The sequence below is a fragment of the Stegostoma tigrinum genome, chromosome 30 (assembly GCF_030684315.1).
Source record: "Stegostoma tigrinum isolate sSteTig4 chromosome 30, sSteTig4.hap1, whole genome shotgun sequence".
Classification (NCBI taxonomy): domain Eukaryota; kingdom Metazoa; phylum Chordata; class Chondrichthyes; order Orectolobiformes; family Stegostomatidae; genus Stegostoma; species Stegostoma tigrinum.
In genome coordinates this window covers 29,297,571-29,325,298 of record NC_081383.1, presented here as the reverse complement: position 1 = coordinate 29,325,298, position 27,728 = coordinate 29,297,571, and the positions used below count along the sequence as shown (strand labels likewise).

At 40.3% G+C, this 27,728-nt stretch overlaps 1 protein-coding gene across 5 annotated transcripts in view; it reads right to left on the bottom strand.

The window, feature by feature from the left end:
- The window catches only part of LOC125465785 (phosphatidylinositol 4-phosphate 5-kinase type-1 gamma-like), a 91,338-nt gene that overhangs the window by 19,180 nt on the left and 44,430 nt on the right, over nucleotides 1–27,728 (bottom strand). For 4 of the 5 annotated variants that reach the window (XM_048559635.2, XM_048559637.2, XM_048559638.2 and 1 more), the window contains exons 2-14: nucleotides 27,648–27,679; nucleotides 27,449–27,541; nucleotides 23,933–24,063; nucleotides 15,158–15,275; nucleotides 12,172–12,324; nucleotides 11,204–11,503; nucleotides 10,280–10,485; nucleotides 9,523–9,606; nucleotides 6,445–6,493; nucleotides 6,011–6,095; nucleotides 5,124–5,285; nucleotides 3,949–4,102; nucleotides 963–995 (exon numbers count right to left, since the gene is read on the bottom strand). In XM_048559635.2, the coding sequence (XP_048415592.1) occupies nucleotides 963–995; nucleotides 3,949–4,102; nucleotides 5,124–5,285; nucleotides 6,011–6,095; nucleotides 6,445–6,493; nucleotides 9,523–9,606; nucleotides 10,280–10,485; nucleotides 11,204–11,503; nucleotides 12,172–12,324; nucleotides 15,158–15,275; nucleotides 23,933–24,063; nucleotides 27,449–27,541; nucleotides 27,648–27,679 (1,600 nt within the window). The remainder of the gene's footprint in view (nucleotides 1–962; nucleotides 996–3,948; nucleotides 4,103–5,123; nucleotides 5,286–6,010; nucleotides 6,096–6,444; nucleotides 6,494–9,522; nucleotides 9,607–10,279; nucleotides 10,486–11,203; nucleotides 11,504–12,171; nucleotides 12,325–15,157; nucleotides 15,276–23,932; nucleotides 24,064–27,448; nucleotides 27,542–27,647; nucleotides 27,680–27,728) is intronic. The other variant, XM_048559639.2, reaches the window with a different exon arrangement.

Below are 27,728 nucleotides of genomic sequence, written 5' to 3'. Positions count from 1 at the left end.
TGGCTAAATATCCACAGAATGAAGTAAATGGGTGATCACTTGTTATACATTTGACTGCCTTCGGATGGGAGTGGAAGCCAGAAAATAACATGCTCAGTATTTTTTCCTGCAATTGATCAAGGAGTTTTTCTAACAAGCTATCTTAAGAAATTTCATAGCTGAATTGGGGGTCGGCGGCAGGGCAGGAGGAGTAGAAGGCAGGGTAGAAGACAGGAAACACCATTCTAAGATGGGATCTACAGTAAACCAATTTGTTTTTTAACCTATTCTTTCTCATCATTCTATGAAAATCCAAATAGAAATGTTGTGATACTGTCCCTACCTACTGACCAGGAGACCTGAATTTGAGTTCCACCTGCTCCAGAAATATGTAATGACATCTCTGAACGGGTTGATTAGAAAATAGCGACAAAATCTAATTCACTGAGGCTACAGGCTTACTGCAGAAATGAATCATAATATGAGCAATTTTTCTCCAGCATGTCACCGGCATCAATGACAGTGAGATCTGGAAGTTTGCAACACTAAGGCCATGAGATCAAAATACCTCCAATTAAACAATGCTTAGCTACTGAATAAGTGGCATCCAAAAGAATTCTCCCTTTTTTGGATGCGATTATGATGTGGAGTACACCTGAAAAGGTGGTGGAAGCAGATTCAATAGTAATTTACTGAAAGAATTCAATTACAAGACCCTGGGGAAGAGCTAGGGAGTGAGGCTAATTAGGGAACGCTGAAAGAGCTGGATAGATAAGAGAACTTTTATTTGGTGTTGTGTGAATTATTAAAAAGCCAGGTCAGATTAGATATTTTGTAATGGCCAAATTATGAGCCATGCCCAATATGACAAACCTCATCTTCATCATAGTGGTAACTAGCTATATAATACCCATACATATATTCCACTCATTGGTACAACCGAGCTTAACAGACAAAATAGAAATAGCAAGTCTGATTCTCACCCAATATCTGGTGCTGATGATAGTGTAGTTTTCCTAAGCAGGCATAAAACATAGAAAATAAACAGTAAATATAATGGAGATTAGGTCGGCATATATATTAAAACACATTTGTCTAAGTATAACAATGAGGCCTTAACTTAAACATAGAATTGTCACCTTCCAAGGAGATCAGTTCACAAACGGGTTTATATCAAGTATCATCCATAGAGATGAGTTAGTGAAACTCGGGTCACTACATGACAAGATTCTGAGATTAAGGCCCACTCTCAGTCTTGAGCACAGAAATCACAGGCCGTACTTCAGCACAGTTTCGAGTGAGGAAACATTAAGGCCGGCCCTGTCTGCTTGCATGCATGTAAAAGATTGTACGACACAATTTCGAAGAGCAGGACAATTAGTTCCTGCGTCTTGGTCAATAATTATCCCTCAATCAACATCACAAGAAAAACTAATTATCTGGTCACGTGGCTGTTTGTGGGAGTTCACAAGGTGCAACTTGGTTGCCATGCTTTCTATGTTGCAAGAGTGACTACATTTCAAAGGTACTTTGTTCGAGATTATGGTGGTTGTGAAAGCACTATACAAATGAAAGTCTTTTACTCTTTATTAAATGAAGTATATTGTGCTAAAATGCAACATTAGGCAAACCAACTGTCCTGTAATGAGATTTATCATTTTTCAAATGACCTTCACTACTGGTAAATCAGACATGATTATTTTGAGTTAATGCAAAAGGCCAAAATAAGAAATTTATTGGCAGCGAAGCATAAAACGGCCTCCAAGTTCAAGAGCTCCTTCCCTCAACCACACTACTCCTTTAATAGGAAAGTTACAATAAGATGGCTTTGACCTAGCTTCTAACTACTTTTCTCAATATTGCCATAAATGGGGTTAAATTTTGTTTGATGATATTCTTGTGAGGCATCTTTAGATGCTTTAGTAGGTTAAAAGATGAACTATGAATGCACATTGCTGTTTTCCCTTGAATAAAACAAAAAATCAAAACAGTACACAAGTAGATTACCAAAATTAGACAATAATTTAATATTTTATTCACTCCTGAGAATGTGAATGTCACTGACTAGGTCTGCATTTATAGCCCATCCCTGATTGCCCTTGAGGAGACGGTGGTGAGCTGTCTTCTTGAACTGCTGCAATCCATAAGAAAGGCTGGATAGGCTGGCACTTTTTCCACTGGAGCACAGGAAGTTCAGAGGTGACCTTACAGAAGGTTATAAGAGGTATAGACAGGGTTAATGCTAGTTGTCTTTTCCCCAGGATGGGGAATTTCAAGACTGGGGACACATTTTTAAAGTGAGAGGAGAGAGATTTTAAAAAAGACGTAAGCACAAATTTTTTACACAAAGGGTGGTTTGGGTGTGGAATGAACTTCCAGAGGAAGTGGTGGGTGTGGATACAGTTACAATGCTTAAAAGACACTTGAATAGATACATGAATAGGGAAGGTTTGGAGGAATACGGGCCAGGAGCAGGCTGTTGGGACCAGTTTAGTTTGGGATTATGTTCAGCATGGATTGGTTGGACCGAAGAGTCTATTTCCGTGTTGTATGACTCTGTGTGTTGCAGGTAAACCTATAATGCCCGTATACAGGGAATTCCAGGATTTTGTCCAAAAAAGGACTAGCAACATATTTCCAAGTCAGCATAGTGAATGGCTTGGAGAAGAACTTGCAGGTAGTTGAGTTCCTGTGAATCTTGCCCATTTAGATGACACTGGTGCTGGGTTTGGGAGGTGATGTTGAAGGATCTTTGGTGAATTTCTGCCATGAATCTCGCAGCTGGTACACACCGTTGCTACTGAGCACCAGCGCTGGAAGGAGGGGACATATGTGGATGTGGTGCCAGTCAAGCAGGTTGTCTTATCATGGATAGTGTCAAGCTTCTTGAGTGTTGTTGGAGCTGCACTCATCAGGCAAATGGCGAGTATTCCATCACACTCCTTACTTGTGCCTTGTAGATATTGGACAGACTCAGGGAGACAGAAAGTGAGTTAACTGCCTAACCTCTGGCCTGCTTTCATACCCACTATATTTATATGAAGAATCAGTTAAGTTTCTGGTCAATATTAATCCTCAGGATATTCGCAGTAAAGGACTCAGGTGATGGCAACACCATTGAATGTCATGGGGCAGTGGTTAGACTGTCTCTGGAGATGGTTATTGTCTAGTATTTGTGTGTTGCAAATGTTACTTGCCAATTGCTGGCTCAAACCTGGACATTGTCCAGGTCTTGGTGTATTTGAACACATACTGATTCAGTATCTGAACAGTCACGAATAGTGCTTGGACACTATGCAATCATCGGCAAACCGCCACTTCAGATCTTATGATTTTAAACATAAATTAGGGGATTAAATAAAGCTTTTAATAAAAGGAAGCACTTTCAGAAGAATCACACAACTTGAATTAACTCAAAAAAATTTCAACAACAATTAATATTACAAGCTTTACTATCATCTAAGGAACTCTGTCTGAAGGCTCCAGGCCTTGTGAATTATAAGCTTGGCATTAACATTTGGTACATGTCACAACAGCCACCCAAATATAATTCAATGAATTAATGACAAGAACATGAATTGGCATCACATATTTAACAAGAAACTCATTATAGAAACCTTTAATTGCCAATTATGTAAACTGGCAAGAAGCTTAAAAAGGAAAAGTACATCACTTTTATTAAAAAAAAAGAGATACATTTCATATATAGTGTGCTTTCTGATGCACTTTTTCTCAAGTCATTCGGACAGCCATATGAATCTCTGGTCTGGTAGTTATGATTGTACAATACAGAACAGACAGGGTAACTGCCAACAAAGATGATGGAAGGAATAGGCACTGAGTTCTATTACAATCATGAGAAGCAATAGCCAAATATTAAGGATAGTTTTTAAAGCATGAGACATACAGACAGCTGGATTGGTTACTGAAGGTAAGTCTACCCAAAGGATTCAAACTCATGCTACATACCTGTAGCGATGATGATGCTCTGAGCCTTCTGATGGTGACTGTTCTGTTATTGACAAGGATGTTGTTGATGACAGGGTTGTTGCTATTGAAGCTGTAGTTGCTTCTTCAAATGAAGGGGGAGTGCAAGGAAGGAGATCTGGCCGGCCTAACAGTCCTAAAAAAGTTAAAAAGCTACCAACATCAGAAAAAAAACTACTACCCTACCACAACATGAAGATAAATTATCCAAGTTAAAAATGAGTGAGGAGGGATCCTGTTCAGCTCAATGTTATGACTATGTAGCTGCCTTCTGGTTATTCCTTACAGTTCACGCAAATTACATAAACTTAATAAATCAGGATCCTGTCAGATGACATGCACACAAAAGGTGATTAAAGAGCTGGGTCACTTGTTTTAACAGCTCCTTACTAAAATATCACTAGTAATAGGACTTGTTTCCTTGAATTGGAAGGACGCTCAAATTGTTTTAATTTTCACAAAAGCATGACAAGTCAGTTTAGGAGAAGTGTAGACCTTTCAGTCTAAGGTCACCTGCAAGTAAAGACTGCCAAATAGATCATTGGGCATGCTTTTTAAGTTAAGTTAGATTAGATCCAGAAGTTAATTTAGCCATTAGAGCAACTGATAAAACTGAAAATACTGATAAAACTGGTAGTGTCCTACAAACTTACTAAAATCCTTTTACTAATTAGTGGGTGGCAGTGGTATTTTCAGAGGCCTCACCATAAGTAGAAATTTTGTGGAATCAGTAAACTGCTTACAAGGAATTAGATTTAACTGTATTCCCATTGGCAGAACACTACTATTCATAGCTGTAGATCTACTTAGAAGTAACTGATTAGAGGCCATTGATTAGAAATGTCTCTAGGGGATCAGTGTCAGAATCTTTGCTGTTAACTATCTTCATAAATTACCTGCATATAGGCATTATAATAATGATCTGCAAGTTTACAGATGAGATCATTTGTTTTAGGAATGGAGAACAAATTTCTGCAAATAGATTTAGATGTTCTGGAAATTGAGCCAAACTGATAAATGGCAGTGTACCATTCGGTATACTGGTATTCTCATGTGAGGAGAATCAACACCAGCAGTGCATAAACTTTATATTTTTACGTAAAGGGTTATTGGAGAGAGATAAAAATTTGAAGGGATTCTGTTGTAGGGACAATTACCTTCATCTTCAAGAGTTGGGAAGCTCCTAGCTCCCCGCAGGTCATACCGTTTATCTTCATCTTCTGTAGGAATCTGACTGGCAGAAAAAGCTTGCCCTGGACCAATATATTTAGGAACTGGTAGAGAAGCACGTCCTTTCTTGGATGGGGAAGACTTCAAGGCTGTCATGTTATGAAATTGAAATGTTAAGTGAACGTCAATGAATGAGACATATCAGACATCAAGGTTAATATAAATCATGTTTAAAGGCTCTATGCCACTATACTGTCCTGGGACATGGTGTAACCAAGATTCCTGTTTCAATGAAAGTTAAGATTAACAAATAATCCTTTTTAGATTGTTGCAGGATCTTTCTGCATGCAAAATAGTTTCATTATCATCTGCATTGTATTTGGTGAAGTGTAGAAAAGCCACTAATTCTGCATTAAACACCTTCAGACATTTCTGAAAGATGTGATAATAACTACTTCAGTAAAATTTGTTATTTTTCAGTGGATAAATGCACCCCACTGTGGTGAATTAAAACATACCAATTAACAAGCTTTATTCTAAACTTCTGCTGATATCTGTACTGTAGGAATAGGTACATGAGATCAGCCTGTGTTTCCCATAGTCAAGGATAGATAACTGTTAGCCACCCTCTACTGGAGATAAATATATTTTGATAGGACCAAATTTAGCTGGCATATCCCTACAGTAGAACTACCTGTTGCCTCTCTGTCTAAACTCAATCATAATGAATAGCCCTTCATGTACTGTGTTACATGTGGACTCCATAGCAATCTGTTTTCTTTTAAAAAGCTTTCTAACTCAATTCATGGTAGCCTTAGTCAGAAGTACCAGATTGAAAGATTGCGTCTCTGACCACAGTACAAACCTTACTTACGTGATGTCTTTCTGAAGACAGTGTTGCTCATAAATTTATAAAACCTTTCAGCATAGAAGTTTGGCCTGTGCACTGACACAGTGTCCTATAGAAGCAAACAAGAATAAGATTACTCAACTGTTACGTTTTGGAAAGGAGCAGTTATTCTTAACAAACTTAGACCAGTGATGACTAACTAATTTAGAGCTGCAGAATCAAGCCATTAAATATTTAATTATCAGGCACTGCGTTAAAGATTTTTAGAAGTTTTTTTTGTTTTGTTTTTACATTCTCCTGACAATCATGAGATAACTGAAAATGAAATCCTGGACACAAATCCAGAGCTTCAGGTGAAAGGTGCAATTGGTTTCCCATGATTTTTAAGTATTACCATATAGTGTACGGTTGATGTGAAACATTTCAATTGTATCATTTTAGGATGAAAAGAAACTTACACCATCATGAACAAGTGCTTTCCAAGTGTGCTCCAATTTCTTGATTAATCTGAAAATAAACATCTACATAGTGAGATTAACATTAATTCCTATTAAACCTCAATCTATTTATGTTAAGATGGAAAACATCGTTTCAACACCAACAAACTTTAGCACTTTCATGAGAATAAAAAGATTGTGGCATTAAATAGACACCATCATATAATCTAGGCTAACACCTCAATGCAGTATTGGAACTGCTGCATTGATGATAAAGCCATCTTTCAAATGACATTATTTAGATAATATTAAATCCAGGCATCTAGTCCCTTGGAATGAATGCTTAGATCCCATAACATTATTTTAAGAACAGACAACTGCACTCATAAACCTCAATGAGTATTACTAAACAGATTATATGAACATTAACCTCATTTCTTTGTGAAATCATACAGTGCACACATTTGGTACAGTTGCTAATATGTAATCAGAGCAACACATAAAACTTTAGTGTTAAATCTGACTTCCAGCAAGTGCACTAATAGAATGAGCTCAGGTCTAGAAAGAGTACAAACAGGGAAAAAAGAAAATTGCTTTCAGCCCTTAGTGACTTGTGGTAAAATCAGTGAGGATCTAATTTACACAAATGAGAAAAGTGCCCGACTCTTTGACCGGACCTAGCTATCCTTGGGCTAAGTAACAGCTGGATTCCTTCACTTGGTCTCAGTGCATCTTTTAAACCATGTGGTCCTATATGGGACTCTGCCACCAGCATGTTTCAATTTCTTTCAGTCCAGTCCTGATGCTGTTCCACTCTTGAATTCAACAAGACTCATTCGATAGCATCTTCCAAACTCATGAAAAGTAGCATCGAGAAGACAAGGGCAGCAGATTTGTGGAACTTCACCACCAGCAAGTACCCCTCCAAGCCACTTTTAATCCCAATTTGTAAACATATGGCTGTTCCTTCATTGACATTGAGTCAAAATCCTGTAACTCCCTCCAAACAGCTTTATGTGTCTACTTACACCAACAGGATTGCAGCAGTTCAGAAGGTACCTCACCATCACCTTCTTACGGACAACAAATGGTGGCCATCCAGTGACACCCACATCTCATGAATGAATTTTAAAATGTCTTTAAAATTGTTCTTAAATATACTTCATCAGGTCTTTTGTCAACATTGTCTTTTGCCATCTGGTCTTGTCCATTTAATTGTCACTCCAGGCACAGTGGGTCAGCGGTTAACACTGCTGCTGCACAGTGCCAGGGACCCAGGTTCAATTATATCCTCAGGCGACTGTCTGTGTGCAGTTTGCACATTCTCCCTGTGTCTGCGTGGGTTTCCTCCGGGTGGTCCGGTTTACTCCCATATTCCAAAGATGTGCAGGCTAGGTGGATTGGCTATGTTAACTTGCCGATAGTGTTCAAGGATGGATAGATTAGCTACGTTATAGGGGGATGGGTCCAGGTGGGAGGCTCTGAGGGTCGGTGTAGACTTGTTGGGCTGGAGGGCCTGCTTCCACACTGTAGGGATTCTATGGAAAAAAAAACTGCATACCAGCTGTGTCTCTGCCACAATGCGCTATTGACACCTCTGGCCAGTTCTATATGGCCCTCTAATTGGTGATCTCTATAAATGAATACCCAGGGACTTATGTAGGCAATACTGCTGGAAATTATCCAACTTAAATGACTTGTTTGTTGTTCTCTTCTACGTCCCGCTGGCATAGATTGAACTTGGTACATCAGATATGTGGAGGCATACCTTTGCATGGTGTTGGATGCCCATACCATGCGATTGATTGGAAAACTGAAGTTGCTTTACTGCTTCTTTTATGGACGTCATCTGCTATATCACCCTCCCTGGAGATGTTACTTTTTTTTAGGGAAAGAAAGTGATCTGTGACTTCAATATCCTGGTGTTCAATGATAATGAGGATGGGAGGTTTGTTGCCAGCCAATGATGATCAACTTGGTCTTCTCATAGCTGACGTACAGCCAGTTTCATGCTTCTACTCTACAGACTGGTTGTCATGTCTTGGAGCGTCATTGATTCTTCACTAAGCAAGATGATGTCATCTACAAAATCCAGGTTTATCAACTGGTGTTGTTGTCACAGATGCTAAAGTCTGCATCTATCATCACTTTCCTCATGATGAAATCAATAACCAAGGGGAAAAGGAATACAAAGACTATGTAACTTTAGCATAGTCCTCTAATGAAGGAGGAGACTGGAGTGCCCTTGCCGATCTTTATGCTGCAGCTGGAGTTGTGGTACAAGATTTTTAAGATACAAGTTTACATTCCTGAATGCTGTAGAGCCTTGAAATGGAGCGGAATGACTACCGATGAATACTATCAAAAGCCTCTCAAAATCAATATAGTTAGTATCAAGCGGCTTTTGGTAATCTATGTTGAACATAAAGAATTGCTCAAAGCATCATCTTCCAACCCAGAAATCTACCTGATCTTCACAAAGGTTGCATCTACTTCTGATTTCAATCTGTGAAGGAAGAACATGCTGAAGATCTTGCCCAGTACTATCAGCAGTGTGCTGCTGCTCCAGTTGCTGCAATCACCAACATTCCTTTTGTTGGCAGCTTGGCGATTGTCTTCATCACCTAGGTATTGTTGAACAAATCTGTTGTGACTGCATCTTTGTAATTTTCCAACAGCTCTATTTGTATCTCAGCTCATGATGACTCTTTGAACCTCTGATCTGGCAATTTTGCCCAGGTTGATGTTCAGCAACCGAGGTGTAGCACTGTCATTGAATTCTGGACTAAGCAAACAAAACATTTTCACCTCTTTATTGCTATCCAGCAACGCCTGCTTGAAGTATCATAAGCACAAAATCAGATTTAGCTGCCATGTCACTTCCAAGCCAAATACGTTACAGTTTTCAACCAGCAAACTTAAATAAAGGCTACTACAGGCCATGCAAATCTTACTCAAAAATTGGACAGTCAAGAGAAGAATAGAAAATTAACAAAACCAGTGGCCTGCATTCTATTTTTCACAATACACAGATGTTAAAATGAAAAACCATTCAAACTCCATTTTACTCACTGCATTTAAGCAGAAACAATAGCCTACCTGTAGGACTGCAAAATGTCAATTATACCAATGTACAAGAGAAGTCTCTCTCCTTTGCCATTTATGGCAGGTATACCTCCCATCCTAATACAAAGAGGAGAAAGTGTAAATACTATGTTATGACCTAATACTGTAACATTGTACAGTAACAAACAACAAATGATTTCAATTTCTCACGGGAAAAAAATCATTGCTTTTTTTGGGACTTGCTTAAGTTACACAATTTGAACCTAATTGTCAATTAGTTTCCACAATTTCTTCAATGTGCAAACGCAGATCACCTTATTAAGTACTCAGTTCTAAGACTGTCTAATGCTGAAAGTGTTGCTCGTGCTCTTCTCTTGACACATGGATCTTACATACCTCTACTGTCATTACGCTATTCATATAATTCGAGCAGTGTTACCATGATACTTTATCAAGGATGGGGCCTAAGGCTGCAACAAGTAATTCTGGATGAAAGTCATGCTGAAGTTGTAATGACCTGATTTCAAAATGAACTTAGGTAAATAAAACAATTTAACCACTTAATTGGCAGAGCCAGACTCTGGGGAAGGCAAGCAAGAATTCTCATTGGTGCAGGAGGAAACATCTTTTAAAGACTCAGAAGGAAGCTCTTCAATTCAGCAATATAATTAAGTGTAAATCATGCTGCATTTACTTGAGAGCAGTTGATAAAAACAAAGTTCAAGTTAATCATATTTTCATTTGTAAACTAGAAGTTAAAATCAAATTTCTTTAAAAATACATCACATACGTATCATCTGTGTCGATTGACTCGCCCCGTGAAGTTCCACCTTGAATAGATTCCATGGCTGTGGAATATAGAGCTTTCTGTGCAATAGGTCGCTTCTCATCAGAGGTACTTAGTAATCCCTCAGCCTGTCTTTCACGTTCTGCTTGGTCCAAATTGTGAACTCCTAACAGTAAACTGTAATCCATGATTTTAAAGCTCTCTAAAACCTATTAAGATCATAGGAAGACAGAAATACAATAATTAATGATGCTCCAAACAAGAATGAGGGGAAGTCAAGCAATCCAACTTGAAAATTTGACTGACAGCACAAAATTAAACAAATTGTAATTAAAATATTCCAAAACATTCCAATTTTAAAAATAATTTAAATAGAGCATTTTTAAAATTTCATTAAAGCATATTCAACCTGAAATAAGAAACATGCTACAAAACTGAAGTAATCCTTCTAATCTCAGATAAATTACATTAAATTGTAAGCATTTACATTATTACGTATTGGTTTAGGTCTGGGAAAACAGTGGCTAAACCCTACGCACACCACACGTCCTGGAGAAACACTTTGGTCAGATAAACCGTTCACCAATCAATTGAGACAAGGATTTAAAAAGGTGTTAGAAAAATACTTATTCCAATTTTTACTTATCATTCTACTTCCAAAAGGTAACACGCGTGGCCCTTAAAATCATATCTTCCATGGTGGTGCCAGGTCTCCTTTAGAGTTATCTTCTTTAATCTAATTTTGTTTCTTTTTCCTCGATCTCTTGTACATATTGACATTCTTGTTCCTCATTCTTTCCGAGTGTTATTTGATCAAATCATTAGAAACTATTTTTCAAATCAGTTCCTCGCTCTAAACTAGAACATTACTGTCAAGTCATATTATATTCTCCCTTAAAAGCTTTATAACACAGATTGTAGCCCTACCAGACAATCTCTCTGTAGAGTTTTAATCAGAGCGCTGTTCGTGTCTGTGTCCAAAAGTAACCCATCTGCGAAATCCTGCATGAAGTCCAGGTCTTTGAATGTTGGCCTGCATTTCTCACGCTCTTTTCTTGAAGCTCTCCGTTTGTAGGTTGAACCTTTTAAATCATACTTCAAATGCATCTTCACCACTCGTGGTAACACATTATTCATCACTGCCACTCGGATATTTTTGCCACCAGACTGGACACAATAAAGTCCATAAAACTTTGGCAAGAGAGTCCTTGGGTTTTGATTCAGATTCTGGAACAAAATAAAAGGAACTACTTTCAATACATTAGCGAAATACATGAATGAATATCATCTTTCATATGTCAAGAACGTAGGATAATGCTCCACATGCCAAGACTTTTGTCTAGATTTTGGCTAGAGTGTCCCAATCCCCATGTTGTGTCATTCTCTGATAACAAACACTTTTAATAATCAAATGGATATCGGCTGCTAAAAGGCAGCCCTTGAACCATTCTCATCAAAAACAATCTTGAGGCAGGAACATGTCAGCAAAATGACTAGCAGCACAAAACTACATGCCTGGTGATCAAGCTGTTCTGGCTTCTGCCAAATTTCCAAAATCATCCCCAGAGTCACTGGATGTCATTTCGTTTTAAAATTAACATTCAATTTTTCTCCTATGGGTGAATTGAAATGGAATAGAAATACTTAATACATATCAGAGATTGCATAAGAGTTAGATAGCTGGCTGATGAGAAGTGCATCAGATTCCACACACAAATATATCCAATAACTGACTACCATACAGCATCTCAGGCCTCATGTGGATGACAGTTGGCTGAGGTACCAAATGGTTATGGTGTCTATGGAACAATATTCTAGCAAGGGTCAAGACCTTTAAAAGAGGAGGTGGTAAAAATGGGGAATGGTTAAAGAGTGGATGGAGAGAATTTACTCACCATATAATAACCTGGAAGCAATTTTTGCAGAAATTCTGCTTCTTTGTTTACAACAGTCTTTATTATGAACTCATCATCACTAGTCACATAAAAGAGAGAACCACTGGCACCAGGATTGGACAGTTCAATCAAGGGTTCATTGCACAATGAATACTGTCAGAAAACACATTAAAAACAAGCTTTTATCTAGAATCCAAATTTTGTTGATACATTTACGACTAATTTACCCACCATTTTTAATGGTCTGCATATAATCACAGTTATTTCTTTGTTCAATACCAACAAAATAAATTCAGAAAAGTTTACGTTATAAAAGCTCAAATATGCATTCCCTGGAATCTCATTGAGTAGGTATTTTAAAATTACATCTGTACCCTGATGCTACCTTTCACAATGTGGTTCTGGCATGTTCTGTTTACTTCAGAGGAAATCCTTCCCTCCCCTACCCTTCAGTGTGTTCAGCCATGACCAAAGCATTTGCCCACATTTCTGATCTGACCTTTTCTACTCCCTTCCTGATCTGTGATAGGTTTCCCCTTGGCTGCCTTTACACTCCATCAGCATCCATATTCAAAAGGATCAACCTGCATCATTTCTGCTGTTTCAAGCATGATAATGCCATCATCAAATACATCTTCCTTCCCTTCCCCTGTCACAATTCTGAAGGGACTATCCTTTCTCTAATATTTGGCTCACTTTTCTATCACCCAATGCCTTGCATCCCTCCCAATGACCCAGCATGCACTCAGACGGCCCTTTTATTCCCTCCCTTCTCACCGTCCAGGGCACAAAACCACTATCCAGGTGAAGGAGAGATTAACTTGTACTTTTTTCAACCTAGTCCATTGTAATAACTGTTCAAAACAGTTTCCTCTGCATTGGGAAGAAGAAACTCAGTCAGCAAGTACAATCCTACTGTTCTGGTCACTTGTCATTTAATGCTTTTGCTGTCATGCTCACATTTCTGTTTCAGAGATAGTGCAATGATAGTGAAGCCCAACACATTTGCAGGAACAGCAGCTTAGTTCAGGCACTTAACAGCACTTGTGAATTCAAAATCAATTACTTATTCATTTAAATCCCCTATAGTATGGAAAAAAAGCCCTTCACCCAACAAGTCCACACTGAACCTCAGAGCTTCCCACCTAGACTCATCCCCCCTATAACTCCACCTAATCTACACATCCCTAAACACAATGGGCAATTTAGCATGGCCAATCCACCTAGCCTGCACATCTTTGGACTGTGGGAGGAAACCGGAGGAAACCCACGCAGGCAGGGAATGTGCAAACTCCAGAGAGTCGCCTGAGGGTGGAATAGAACCCAGGTCCCTGGCACTGTGAGGCAGCAGTGCTAACCACTAAACCATTGTGCCACCTAGTTCAAGAACCTCAGACAGTTAATTCTGTTCTCCAATCTGCTGTCTCAATCCCTCCCTCAGTGTCTGATTTACTTGATTTTGCTTTGAGCACAGCTGAATATATTCTATCATTAATATCTACTCTGGTATCTCTCTCTCTTCTACAACCATTACGATCCCTTTGTCTTTTGTTCTATGACAGTTGTGATCTCTTGCTTCCCTCACCTTCTAAACCATTTGCTCTCCTCATCCTTTTCTACAGCACAAAACCCATTACTTTTTCAGATCTCTCTTCAGTTCCAAAGTCGTCATATCGGACTTGAAATGTAATGTGCTGCCTATTCCACAGGTGCTGCCAGACCTACTGAGTTTCTCTCGTGCTTTGCTTTTATTTCAAATTTCCAGCTTCTCAGTATTTGGCTTTTGTTTTAGAATTTTGATTTCCTCACACTATATCGTGTAACAGTGAAAGTCCAGGTGCATCTGCAGAGAAGGCAGAGGAAGGTAAAACTGTGGGGAAAGAAAGCCAATCAAAATTGCTGGTGATATCAACAAAGTAGTTTCCTGGGCTAACTATACTCACCCTCTGATAACTACTTACAGTTTTATTACAGCAGCTACACGAAAAAGTGCTATATTACAAATAAGATCCTGCCTCAGGATGTATAATTTAGTCAATACTTTGGGAGAAATGGAACAAAAACTAAATAGAGGTTTTGTATAACTTTGTAAAGAATTTAATGGGCAAAGAGGGTCTCACCCATCAGCCGATGAGGTGACAAGAGGCTTTGCGACACTTCCTTTGGGGAAAATGCAACACAATAAACTCCAGACAGGCACTAAGTGTCCAGTAAAAACTGAAAGTACTATGGATGCCGTAAATCAGAAACAAAAAAGTTGCTGGAAAGGCACAGCAGATCTGGCTGCATCATTGAGGAGAAATCAGAGTTAACGTTTCTGGTCCAGCACCCCTTCCTCAGAACTTCAGTTAGTTCTTGACATGATCTCATTTGTGTCAAGTGTTGAGACTCAATTAATTAACAAATGCAGTTAAAATTTTATTACAAAAAGAGAAATAAAGCTGAAGATCTCATGTCTTGCTTGTAACATACTTGAATGATTAATTAGCTTTAGTTTCCATAATGGAAGCTCAGATGACCAATAACACATTTAGTAAGCAGAATTTAATGCCCTTCCCCAATGGGAGGTTGGAAGCATTTTACTGGAGTGGGGGGAACAGAATTCAGATTTGAAACCATAAAACTGAAGTAATATGACATTCATGTTTCTTATACAAAATTTTATTTTGCATCTGTTACAGGCCTGAAATTACAGACTGTTTATCACAGGGCTACATTACTCAAAATACAGTCTTCAGAAAGGCCGAAGCTTAAATTATAATGCTACTATTGTGATCTTGTAGGTCATGCAGCATACTATACATACTAAAATAAATATCTCAAACCCATCCACAATCTTGCCTTAATGAAGCCCATGACAACATTCCATGCAATTCGCTAGAGAGAGCCAGCAAGCAAGAATAATTTTGTTTCACATCTGAAATGCAATTCAACTGAAAAGGAGTTGTGGCATACAAAACCCGGTATTCAAGATAACCACACTCACCAAATAATCATCTGGTCGAATGCCAAAGAGTTCCCTAAAGTAACGAAATGCCACTGGAGCATAGGTCTTAAATCTGAAGTCAGGGAAGTGATGTGCTGGAGTCAAATTACTACCTTCACTGTAATTTAAAAGAAAACTTCAGTGCCAAACATGAATTACACTGTATTACATTTACCATACGTAGCCAAATACAATCCCTATTTATAGCATAGCCCAACTACACACCAATGAAATTATCAACTTGCCTCAGTGTATTTCAATTCACTGACGATTCTAACATATAGTACTGAGATGCGAATGATACAATGATGTAAGCCAAATATACATAAAAACTTGAACACGATTTGGTCAGAGTCTGGGATTATGGTTTTGGGGTTGGTAAACCCCTAGTAGATTTTCTTTCTGACTAAAATTCATAATTAACTTGTAAACGTTTCTGTAACTATGGCAATTTATTTTAGAAATAGTTTTTGAAGCATGGCAGTAGTGCACAAAACTCATTCACTCTACTGGACTTTCTGGTTGCCTTGGATCACTTTTAACCCAACATGGTGAATAAAAAGGCCTCAAAGATTTGGTCAAATGGTTTGGCACTTTTTAAGCTTAAAGTAAATGCTGAAAAAGACAGACTTTAAGCTTCACTTTTGATTTTGAGTAAGCAGTCTGTCACTGGAACAGGACTGGCTGTATATAACAGTGCTCCGAAGAAAGAAATGGTAGATGCAGCAAATTGGATGACCTTGGAAATAAGGGTTACAGTTAGTCACAGGCCAGAAGTGTTAACATAAAAGCCCTGAAGAGGTTATGTCACGCTCAGTACACTGAAGCTCAAGTTTGTCATAGCTTTGTGAAAAAGCTATCTAGTTCTAATCTAAACATTGAAGGCAGAAGTGACTTAAACCCACAAGGTGTTAGGTACTGGGATTCTGGTGTCAGCATATTACAAGTGGTCTTTATCAGGGTACTGAATCAGGATGTGTTTTGTGCTCCATACAAAAAGTGTTTTGTTTCTTTTCAATTCAGAAAAAGTGAGATTTGGGGTAAACAGCATTATATTTTTACTGTGTTTTAAAATCTTTGAATTTGTAAGTAGATATTTTGGATTATTCTACTTTATCTGCTTTCCTATTACAATAAACTTCCATTTTGTTGTTAAACCAACCCCTTCAGCAATGCATGCTTCAGTGAAGGATCACTTTGTTAAACCCAAAACAAATAAAAGTACGATTAATCAAGCCAGATTCCTCTCTGGCATCTGACTTGTACAGTAAAAATATCAGAGATCATAATAATGCACACATAAATGTATTCAAATATACGACCACAAAATAATGAGTTCCTTTTCACCTTTCTTTCAATGCAGAAATTCAATCACACTATCTCTGGAGTTCTCAATGTACTATTTCAAACAGTATGAGTCAAATTCAATATTATAAAGCAACTGATTTTGTACAGCAAGTGTAGAATCCCTCTGTTGCTTAATCTGATGCAAGTGCTAGTTCTATTTTAAAGAAGTGAAACAAAATCAATTATGAAAGCGAAAATGTTTCTGAAGCTTAAGAGCCACATAATCAACTGATCAGATTGATCTAAGTACCTGGGCTATTTATTACTTACTACTTTGTCACATTAAAAATTCAATGAAGAAAGCAATTGAGTTTACATTAGGGCTGGTTGTTAATTAAAACAAAGTTAAAATGTTCAGTGATAATGGGAACTGAAGATGCTGGAGAATCCAATATAATGAAATGTGAGGCTGGATGAACACAGCAGGCCAAGCAGCATCTCAGGAGCACAAAAGCTGACATTTCGGGCCTAGACCCTTCATCAGAGGAGGAGGATTGGGTGAGGGTTCTGGAATAAATAGGGAGAGAGGGGGAGGCGGACCGAAGATGGAGAGAAAAGAAGATAGGTGGGGAGGTAGGGAGGGGATAGCTCAGTCCAGGGAAGACGGACAGGTCAAGGAGGTGGGATGAGGTTAGTAGGTAGGAGATAGAGGTGCGGCTTGGGGTGGGAGGAAGGGATGGGTGAGAGGAAGAACAGGTTAGGGAGGCAGAGACAGGTTGGACTGGTTTTGGGATGCAGTGGGTGGAGGGGAAGAGCTGGGCTGGTTGTGTGGTGCAGTGGGGGGAGGGGACGAACTGGGCTGGTTTTGGGATGCGGTGGGAGAAGGGGAGATTTTGAAGCTGGTGAAGTCCACATTGATACCATTGGGCTGCAGGGTTCCCAAGCAGAATATGAGTTGCTGTTCCTGCAACCTTCGGGTGGCATCATTGTGGCACTGCAGGAGGCCCATGATGGACATGTCATCTAAAGAATGGGAGGGAGAGTGGAAATGGTTTGCAACTGGGAGGTGCAGTTGTTTATTGTGAACCGAGCGGAGGTGTTCTGCAAAGCGGACCCCAAGCCTCTGCTTGGTTTCCTCAATGTAGAGGTAGCCACACCGGGTACAGTGGATGCAGTATACCACATTGGCAGATGTGCAGGTGAACCTCTGCTTAATATGGAAAGTCATCTTGGGGCCTGGGATAGGGGTGAGGGAGGAGGTGTGGGGGCAAGTGTAGCATTTCCTGCAGTTGCAGGGGATGGTGCCGGGTGTGGTGGGGTTGGAGGGCAGTGTGGAGCGAACAAGGGAGTCACGGAGAGTGTGGTCTGGATGTGAGTTTGCTCGCTGAGCTGGAAGGTTAGTTCTCAGACGTTTCGTCACCATTCTAGGTAACATCATCAGTGAGCCTCCGTCGAAGAGAGTGGTCTCTCCGGAAAGCAGACAGGGGTGGGGATGGAAAAATGTCTTGGGTGGTGGGGTCGGATTGTAGATGGCGGAAGTGTTGGAGGATGATGCGTTGTATCCGGAGGTTGGTGGGGTGGTGTGTGAGAACGAGGGGGATCCTCTTTGGGCGGTTGTGGCAGGGGGTGGGGTGTGAGGGATGTGTTGTGGGAAATGCGGGAGACGCGGTCAAGGGCGTTCTCGACCACTGTGGGGGGAAATTTGCGGTCCTTGAAGAACTTGGACATCTGGGATGTGCGGCAGTGGAATGCCTCATCGTGGGAGCAAATGCGGCGGAGGCGGAGGAATTGGGAATAGGGGATGGAATTTTTGCAGGAGGGTGGGTGGAAGGAGGTGTATTCTAGGCAGCTGTGGGAGTCAGTGGGCTTGAAAAGGACATCAGTTACAAGCTGGTTGCCTGAGATGGAGACTGAGGGATGTGCTGGAGATGGCCCTGGTGAACTGAAGGTTGGGGTGGAAGGTGTTGGTGAAGTGGATGAACTGTTCGAGCTCCTCTGGGGAGCAAGAGGCGGCGCCAATACAGTCAACAATGTAACGGAGGAAGAGGTGGGGTTTGGGGCCAGTGTAGGTGCGGAAGAGGGACTGTTCCACGTAACCTACAAAGAGGCAGGCATAGCTGGGGCCCATGCGGGTGCCCATGGCCACCCCCTTAGTCTGTAGGAAGTGGGAGGAATCGAAAGAGAAGTTGTTGAGGGTGAGGACGAGTTCGGTTAGGCGGATGAGGGTGTCGGAGGAGGGGGACTGGTCGGGCCTGCGGGACAGGAAGAAGCGGAGGGCCTTGGGGCCATCTGCATGCAGAATACAGGTGTATAGGGACTGGACGTCCATGGTGAAAATGAGGTGTTGGGGGCCAGGGAATTGGAAGTCCTGGAGGAGGTGGAGGGCGTGGGTGGTGTCACGGACGTAGGTAGGGAGTTCCTGGACCAAAGGGGAGAAAATGGAGTCCAGATAGGTGGAGATGAGTTCGGTGGGGCAGGAGCAGGCTGAGACAATGGGTCGACCAGGGCAGGCAGGTTTGTGGATTTTGGGAAGGAGATAGAAACAGGCCGTGCGGGGTTGGGGAACAATGAGGTTGGAGGCTGTGGGTGGGAGGTCCCCTGAGGTGATGAGGTCATGAATGGTGTTGGAGATGATGGTTTGGTGCTCGGGTGTGGGGTCATGATCGAGGGGGCGGTAGGAAGTGGTGTCGGAGAGTTGGCGTTTGGCCTCGGCGATGTAGAGGTCAGTGCGCCATACTATCACTGTGCCACCCTTGTCTGCGGGTTTGATGGTGAGGTTGGGGTTGGAGCAGAGGGAGCAGAGGGCTGCCCGTTCTGCGGGGGAGAGTTTGGAGTGGGTGAGAGGGGTGGAGAGGTTGAGGCGGTTAATGTCTCGACGGCAGTTAGAGATGAAGAGGTCGAGAGAAGGTAGCAGGCCTGGGGGTGGTGTCCAGGAGGAGGAATTGTGTTGGAAGCGGGTGAACGGGTCAGTGGAGGGAGGGTTAGGCTCCCGGTTGAAGAAGTATGCGTGGAGGCGAAGGCGGCGGAAAAACTGTTCTATGTCCAATCGTGACTGGTATTCGTTGATGTGTGGTTGTAGGGGGACAAAGGTGAGCCCCTTACTAAGGGCTGACCGTTCGTCCTCAGTTAGTGGGAGGTCTGGGGGGGATGGTGAAGATGCGGCAGGGTTCAGTATGGCTGTCTTCTCTGGGGTTGCTGGCTGTGAAGGTTGTGGGTTCATTTCATTTGATCGCAAGTTATACAGTTTAATTGATAAAAATTACTGAACATAAAAAAAGATGCTGGAAATTAGAAATAAAAGTCACAAATTACCTACCTTTTCCCCAACCTCCACTGGGATGCCGCCACCACCAGACGCATATTCCCCTCCCCTCCCTTGTATGCCTTCCACAGAGACTGTTCTCTCCAGGACACCCTGATCTACTGCTCCCCTATGCCCAACATTTCCCCACACACCCCTGGCACCTTCCCAAGGAATCGCGAAGTGTAAAACCAGCCCATTTACGTTCTTCCTCCTTAATGTCCAAGGGCCCAGACATGCCTCCCAGGTAAAGAAGAAATTTACCTGCATTTCATTCAATCTAGACTACTGTATTCGCTGCTCACAATGTGGTTTCCTCTATATTGAGGAGTCCAAGCACAGACAAGGCAACCACTCTGCAGAATACCTACATTCTGTCCTCAAAAAAGAATCCTGAGCCTGCCATTCAACACACAATCATGCACCGTGGCCAACATCTTTGTCTCAGACTTGCTCCAGTGCTCCAGCGAACCTCAGTGCAGGCTGGAAGAACACCACCCTATTTTCTGCTTGTGAATCCTGCAATCTTCTGGCTTCAATGACGAGTTCGATAATTTTAGGGCCTGAGCCCCTTCGCGTATGTCCTTTACCCCAACCCACACATCCCAGACCTTATCATCATTTGGGCTGCTACCACAAACAACCCATTTTCAGTCACTAATGGTCCCAATTATCAGTCATACATTCCTAGCTGACCTTTACATACTCTTTTGTCTGCCCAACTATTTTTCTCTCTGTCTCTCTCGACTCCATGCTATCATTTATTCCTTCACCCTTTCCCCACTACATCTTCAGCATCTATACCTATCTTTTCCAAGCTACAACCAGTTCTGAAGAAGGGTCACTGGACCCAAAATGATAACTCTACTTTCTTTCCACAGAGATGTTGACAGACAGTTTTGGTAAAGATCTGTAGCTTGGGCTGTGGATGAGGTTGTTGACTTGCTCGCTGGGCTGGCTTGTTTTTGTTCGAATGTTTTACCACCATGCTAAAAGACATCATCAGTGGAGCCTCCAATTAAGCAATGTTATTGTATTCCGCTTGAATTTTATACTGTCCGGTCCTTTGGGGTGAATACTATCATTCCCAGTTTTCATCTGTCTGGGTTTGTTTATGTTGTCCAATTCTATACGTCTGTTGATTGAAGAATGGGTGGAGAACCAGGCCTGTAGGAATTCCCGTGTGTATTTGGCTTGGGCTACTATGGTTAATTTGTCCCAGTCAAACTGATGGCCTTCATTGTCTGAACGTACAGATATTAGGGAGAGTTCATTGTGCCATTTTGCTGTTAGCTGATGTTCACATATTCTGACGGCTAGTTTCCCTCCTCTCAGTCTGGTGTAATGTTTGTGGCGGTTGTTGCATGGTATTTCATAAACCATGTTTTTCCAGCGTGTTGTGGAAACGGGGTCTTCTAAATCCTTCTAACTGTTAGTAGTAGAGTGGCTGTGGACTTGTGGGCCACTATGATTCCGAGTGGTCTGAGGAGTCCTGTTGTCAGTTCCAATATGTTCTTGATGTAGGCCGGTGTGGTCAGTGTGTTAGGTCGTACTGTGTCCTCCTGTTGTTGTCTATTTTGTAGATATCTATGGATGAAGTTGTGGGGATATCCGTTTAAAGCAAGGATCTTGTGTGAGTCTTCATCTTCCCGGCATAGTTGTCCTGGCTCGTTTAAAAAGCATCCCAATGCATTCTGAGGAAGGGTCACCAGACCCAAAACATTAACTCTTTTTTCCTTCATAGATGCTGCCAGACCTACTGGGCTTTTCCAGCAACTTTGTTTTTGGGCCTAATGCAGCTTTGTTTGCAGACGTTGGGGTGGTTGCTGTGGATGTTCAGGATTTGATCTGTATGGGTTGCTTTTCTGTGTACTGAGGTTTGGAACTCACCATTTGTCAATCGTTCTACTTTAACATCCAGAAATGCAAGTTGAGTGTTGGTTTCTTTTTCTCTTGCAAATTAAACTCCTGTGAATACGCTGTTGATGAGGTGGTGGGTCTCTTCTAATTTGTTGCAATTAATAATGACAAATGTGTCATCTACATACTTAATCCACAGATAGGGTGAATGTGAGGGGAGGGTGGTGTGTTCTTTGCAATGACTGCTTCACGACCACCTCATCAGTAGCATATTCACAGATTAAATTTACAAGAGAAGAAGAAAGATTGATTCATACCACACAGCAACAGACCCTCAGGTCCAACTTGCCCGAGCCGACCATACATCCTAAATCTGACCTAGTCCGATTTGCCAGCATTTGGCCCAAATCCCTCTAAACCTTTCCTATTCACATACAACATTTAAAAGGCATCTGGATGGGTAATTGCACCCACCTCCACCACTTCCTCTGGCAGCTCATTCCACACATGCACCACCTCTTTTGTTGCCCCACCCTTTTTGTGGAAAAGTTACCCCTTAGTTCCTTTTCATATATTTCCCCTCTCTCCTTAACCTATGCTCTCTAGTTTTGGACAGCCCCACCCTACAAAAAGGATCTTGCCTATTCACTCCATCCAGTCCCTCATGATTTTATAAATCTCGATAAGATCAGCCCTCAGCCTCCAACTCCCCAAGGAAAAGAGCCCCAGTCTATTCAGCCTCTCCCTATAACTCAAACCCTCCAACCCTGGCAACATCCTTGTAAATCTTTTCTGCACCCTCTCAAGTTTAACAATGTTCCAATAGAAGGGCAATCAGAATTGTACACAGTATTCCAAAAGAAGAATGTCTCAAACCGAACTTAAGTATAAAGAGTATTTCTCATGGCACCAGAATCAGCTGGATAATAGGTAAAGTCTATCCTTCAATAAACTATGAAAAAGTTAAAAACAAACTAAACTAGTTTCATCAGCACAAAAGCTGACATTTCAGGCCTAGACCCTTCATCAGAGAGCCCTCTCTGATGAAGGGTCTAGGCCCGAAACGTCAGCTTTTGTGCTCCTAAGATGCTGTGTTCATCCAGCTTCACACTTTGTTGTCTTGGATTCTCCAGCATCTGCAGTTCCCATTATCTCTAAACTAGTTTCATCTTATCTTTACCCTTTCTCCCTTCAACTGCTTTTTGTTGAACATTGATTCATTTGAGCCACAATTTGAATTTTTAAAAATTCACTTTACAGTTCTGTTTATATTGTACTTTTTAGACTATTTTGTTGTTAAAGATGGCTCTTTGCTTTATGCAGTGACCTTCAAGATATCAAGTATCCAATCCAACTTTGTCTTGTCACCTCATATTAAATGATACCTGCCCATCCACCCAAAATTATGTAGCAAGTGTTACTGTATGTGGAGTGACAAGTCTCCTTTATATTTTTCTTACTGTCGAGTATCAAATAACTGGGAGCAATCAGGTAAACAAATAACTTCACATTTTTAATTTGAAGAAACAAGAGGAAGTACCAATGGTATTTGAAAGAAAAGCATTGAACAGAGCTCCTATTTTGACATCCAATATTATTTTCCCAACTTCAGCAATTATGCATTAAAATATTAATTGGCAAAATTAAATGCATTAATCACAGAAGACAACTGTGATTAATTGGTAAACCCATCAAAATCCAAAAGCACTTAAAAGCAATGAATTACTTTGAATGGGAGACAATATTTCAACAAATGCGATAGTCAAATTATTAACAGAAATATCTTGTACAAAGTGAGACACAGAAACAACTAACCTTTTACCATAAGAAAAGTGAATCATTTTTTCCTGTGGTGTCAGCCTGGTTCAGCAGAAGCAGGATCACCTCAGAATCAGACAGTTATACATTTGAGCCAATTACAAATTTAATAAGCAGATCATTACATGGTCACACTGGATTCCAAATGTTATCAAGGCAATCTTCTGGATCAAGCGTTCAGCCGATGCACTGCCTATTTGGAGGATTTAAAGATCTATTTGAAAAATAACGCAAGTTCCTCTTTTTGTCCTAGAAACATTGTTCTCCCAACCATTAATACTGATGAAACTGATGATTCATTTCATGTCTGTGGAATTTTGCTTTGCACAAAATGGCACGCATTCAGAATAGTGACTAGACCTTAGCTCTTGCTAGAGGTCAGTGGTCAAAACGCTTAGTCAGTAAAATAGCAATAGAAACGAACAACGTAAAAAAGCATGAGAAGAGTAATTTGTTTTAGTCATTTACCTATGCCAAAAAAATGGTATTTGCAGTAAAAGGTGACATACCTAGGGAAGAATATGCTTTCAACTACATAGAAATCTTGCATCAGTACATCTCTTTCAGGCTTTGAACTGAGATTTCCTACCGTGTATCCAATACCCAGTTGAATTGCTCCTTTAAGAGTGGATGAAGTTGTCTGAAATATATTTAAGTGTCAGGTTAACCTTTATCAGTATAAAGGAACAATCAAGTTCTGTTCACTTCATACCCTGAAGCTGGTCTAGATTTTGAGTGAGATCAAGATCAACTAAAGAAAAAAAAACCTTGGAAAGAAACATGATATTGTTGGTCTCAAGAACTTTACCAAACATAAATATATGGCAGATAGTATTCAGAGAAAATTGATGAGTTGTCACAAATTTCTCAACTGAACACAGCATCTTTAGTATAAATGAAGTACTGACAAAAGAACAATTCCATTAATAAATCATACTCTCCCTAGATTTTTCTTTTATAAACAGGGTGTTCCATAATTATCTTACTCAAGTGATTAATATTTCTCTTTGAAGGCAAGGTCTAGCTCATGCATTTGATGGCTTTGACCCCAGAAACTTATTCAGATTGTGTAATGCCACTAGCAGGCTGGATATAATGCACCAAGCAAATAAAGACTGCAGTGCCAAAGTAGTCGCTCAGCAATATGTCAAACATGTTTTTGTTATTGTAATGATGGTTTAAGGGTATAAATCAAGTACATGAATCAAAAGTTGAATCCAATTTAATTACTGCATCTTATGACATCTAAATGAAATAGCTGGCATTTGGAGTCAAAATTAATTACTCAGCACACCACTTAAAACAATAAATATATGCATTTCACAACACAGAAGTTACAGATTGTGCCTCAGCAAAAGATGGCACTTGCAGGGTTTGTAGAGTTTTCAGGAGGGGGTATTGTTGAGAGACAGTTAATTCATTGCACAAACTATATCAGCTTGCCAATGAATCTATATGTCTGATATCAGAAATATCCAATTAAACTTAGATTAGCTTACACAAAAGATCCCAACCCTTGTAATGGCGTGGCTACTGAACATTAAGGTTCTCAGTACAACCTTTCTTCCATAACATCATGAAAGCATTGTTAAATAATTGTAGTCACTAAATCTTTTTGACCTTGTCACTACAGAAAATGACTCAAATAACACAAAGAAAAATTCTAGAACTTAGTTGTTATACCTTGGAATGATTTGCATAGTTAAAATTACTTAAGACAATTTCTGTCAGGAAAGAAGGCTGGTCAGAAAAAGATACATATATAGATTATTAAATGTTCAACAGATTAATTCAGATAAAAATTCAGACTGAGTTTTAATAAGGAACTTCATTAGAATATTAATTGCTGTTCTTTTTAAAAATGAGGTTTGATTTGGCACATTTCTAGCATTTTTGTTTCAGATTTGACCTTTAATCTTTGTTTTATCTTGGCAATTTAAGGCTATACCGTCTGGAGTTCAGACAAATATGAAATGATCTAATTAAAATATATGAAATTGACAAAGTAAATGTAGCCAGGATGTGTTCTTGTGTGCAATCTAGAATGAGAGGAGATAGTTTTAGGATAAAGGGTATCAATTTTAAAACAGATGAGGAGAAGTTACTTGCCTCGGATGTGAATGTGTGGAATTCACTACCTCAAAGCGTGGTGAATGTTGAGTCACTGAGTGAATTTAATGATCATATAGACAGATTTTTAATTAGTAATGGACTACAGGGTTATGGGGAACAGGCAGGAAAGTGGAGTTGAGGTTGAGATGAGATCAAATGTTGCATAAGGCCCGAAGGGTTACATTGCCTACTCCTACTCCTAGTTCTTGTATTCTTTGTAATTTAACAAATGTTGACGTACTGATTTTAAAAAAAAACTGCTTTTTCAGTTTATTAATTGTCAGAAGATGGATGAGCAACAATCTTCATATGATTCGCTTGAACTGGCCCAGATCGCTAAGAGTGAGAAATCTGTAAATTCACATCAATTCCAAGTTCCGTTCAATCAAAGAAGGTTTATCTTTATAAAAGTGGAGACCCACAGTTTTCTGGGATTCAGATAAGTATCAACAGTCGCACATTTAAGACATTTGATTCTTTATTAGATAATTTGACTAACAAGTGACTAGAAAAGTTGATGAGGGTCGAGTGTGGATGTGGTGTATATGGACTTCAGTAAGGCATTTGATAAGGTTCCCCATGGTAGGCTCATTCAGAAGGTCAGGAGGAATGGGATACAGGGGAACTTAGCTGCTTGGATACAGAATTGGCTGGCCAACAGAAGACAGCGAGTGGTAGTAGAAGGAAAATATTCTGCCTGGAAGTCAGTGGTAAGTGGGGTTCCACAGGGCTCTGTCCTTGGGCCTCTACTGTTTGTAATTTTTATTAATGACTTGGATGAGGGGATTGAAGGATGGGTCAGCAAGTTTGCAGACGACACAAAGGTCGGAGGTGTCGTTGACAGTGTAGAGGGCTGTTGTAGGCTGCAGCGGGACATTGACAGGATGCAGAGATGGGCTGAGAGGTGGCAGATGGAGTTCAACCTGGATAAATGCGAGGTGATGCATTTTGGAAGGTCGAATTTGAAAGCTAAGTACAGGATTAAGGATAGGATTCTTGGCAGCGTGGAGGAACAGAGGGATCTTGGTGTGCAGATACATAGATCCCTTAAAATGGCCATCCAAGTGGACAGGGTTGTTAAGAAAGCATATGGTGTTTTGACTTTCATTAACAGGGGGATTGAGTTTAAGAGTCGTGAGATCTTGTTGCAGCTCTATAAAACTTTGGTTAGACCGCACTTGGAATACTGCGTCCAGTTCTGGGCGCCCTATTATAGGAAAGATGTGGATGCTTTGGAGAGGGTTCAGAGGAGGTTTACCAGGATGCTGCCTGGACTGGAGGGCTTATCTTATGAAGAGAGGTTGACTGAGCTCGGTCTCTTTTCATTGGAGAAAAGGAGAAGGAGAGGGGACCTAATTGAGGTATACAAGATAATGAGAGGCATAGATAGAGTTGATAGCCAGAGACTATTTCCCAGGGCAGAAAAGGCTAGCACGAGGGGTCATAGTTTTAAGCTGGTTGGTGGAAAGTATAGAGGGGATGTCAGAGGCAGGTTCTTTACGCAGAGAGTTGTGAGAGCATGGAATGCATTGCCAGCAGCAGTTGTGGAAGCAAGGTCATTGGGGTCATTTAAGAGACTGCTGGACATGTATATGGTCACAGAAATTTGAGGGTGCATACATGAGGATCAATGGTTGGCACAACATTGTGGGCTGAAGGGCCTGTTCTGTGCTGTACTGTTCTATGTTCTATGTTCTATGTTCTAATTATCTAGATTTTTAGGGTGTTAATCATTTTCCTGTTTACAGAACTCATTTTAAGATGACAAATTATTGTTTTACAATTCACAGCTATGAGAGCACTAAAATACTAAGTTCTATGTGTCTATGACTTTACAAATAAAACAAAAGCATAAAGACTGACTGGGAATCCCTATTTTAACTAAATCTAAAAACAATGCAATAATTGAATACCTTTTTGTATGTAGTTTCTCCAGAAGCATCTACTCCTCTGTGTCCAATCTTTCTGCTTGTAGGTGCATCGATATTCCCAGAAGAAGAGGGCATCTTGAAAAGTATGTAAGACATTAAATACATTAATTAAAATTTTGTACAAAGTAACAAACATTATGATCGTCTGCAAGAAATTTTTAGGATAGTTGTAAATGCTCACCTCAGCCAAGCATGTTTTTTTACTGAATGATTCTGTAAGTAAAGAGAAAAGCAAAACACTTATAAAATTCATAATTAGACT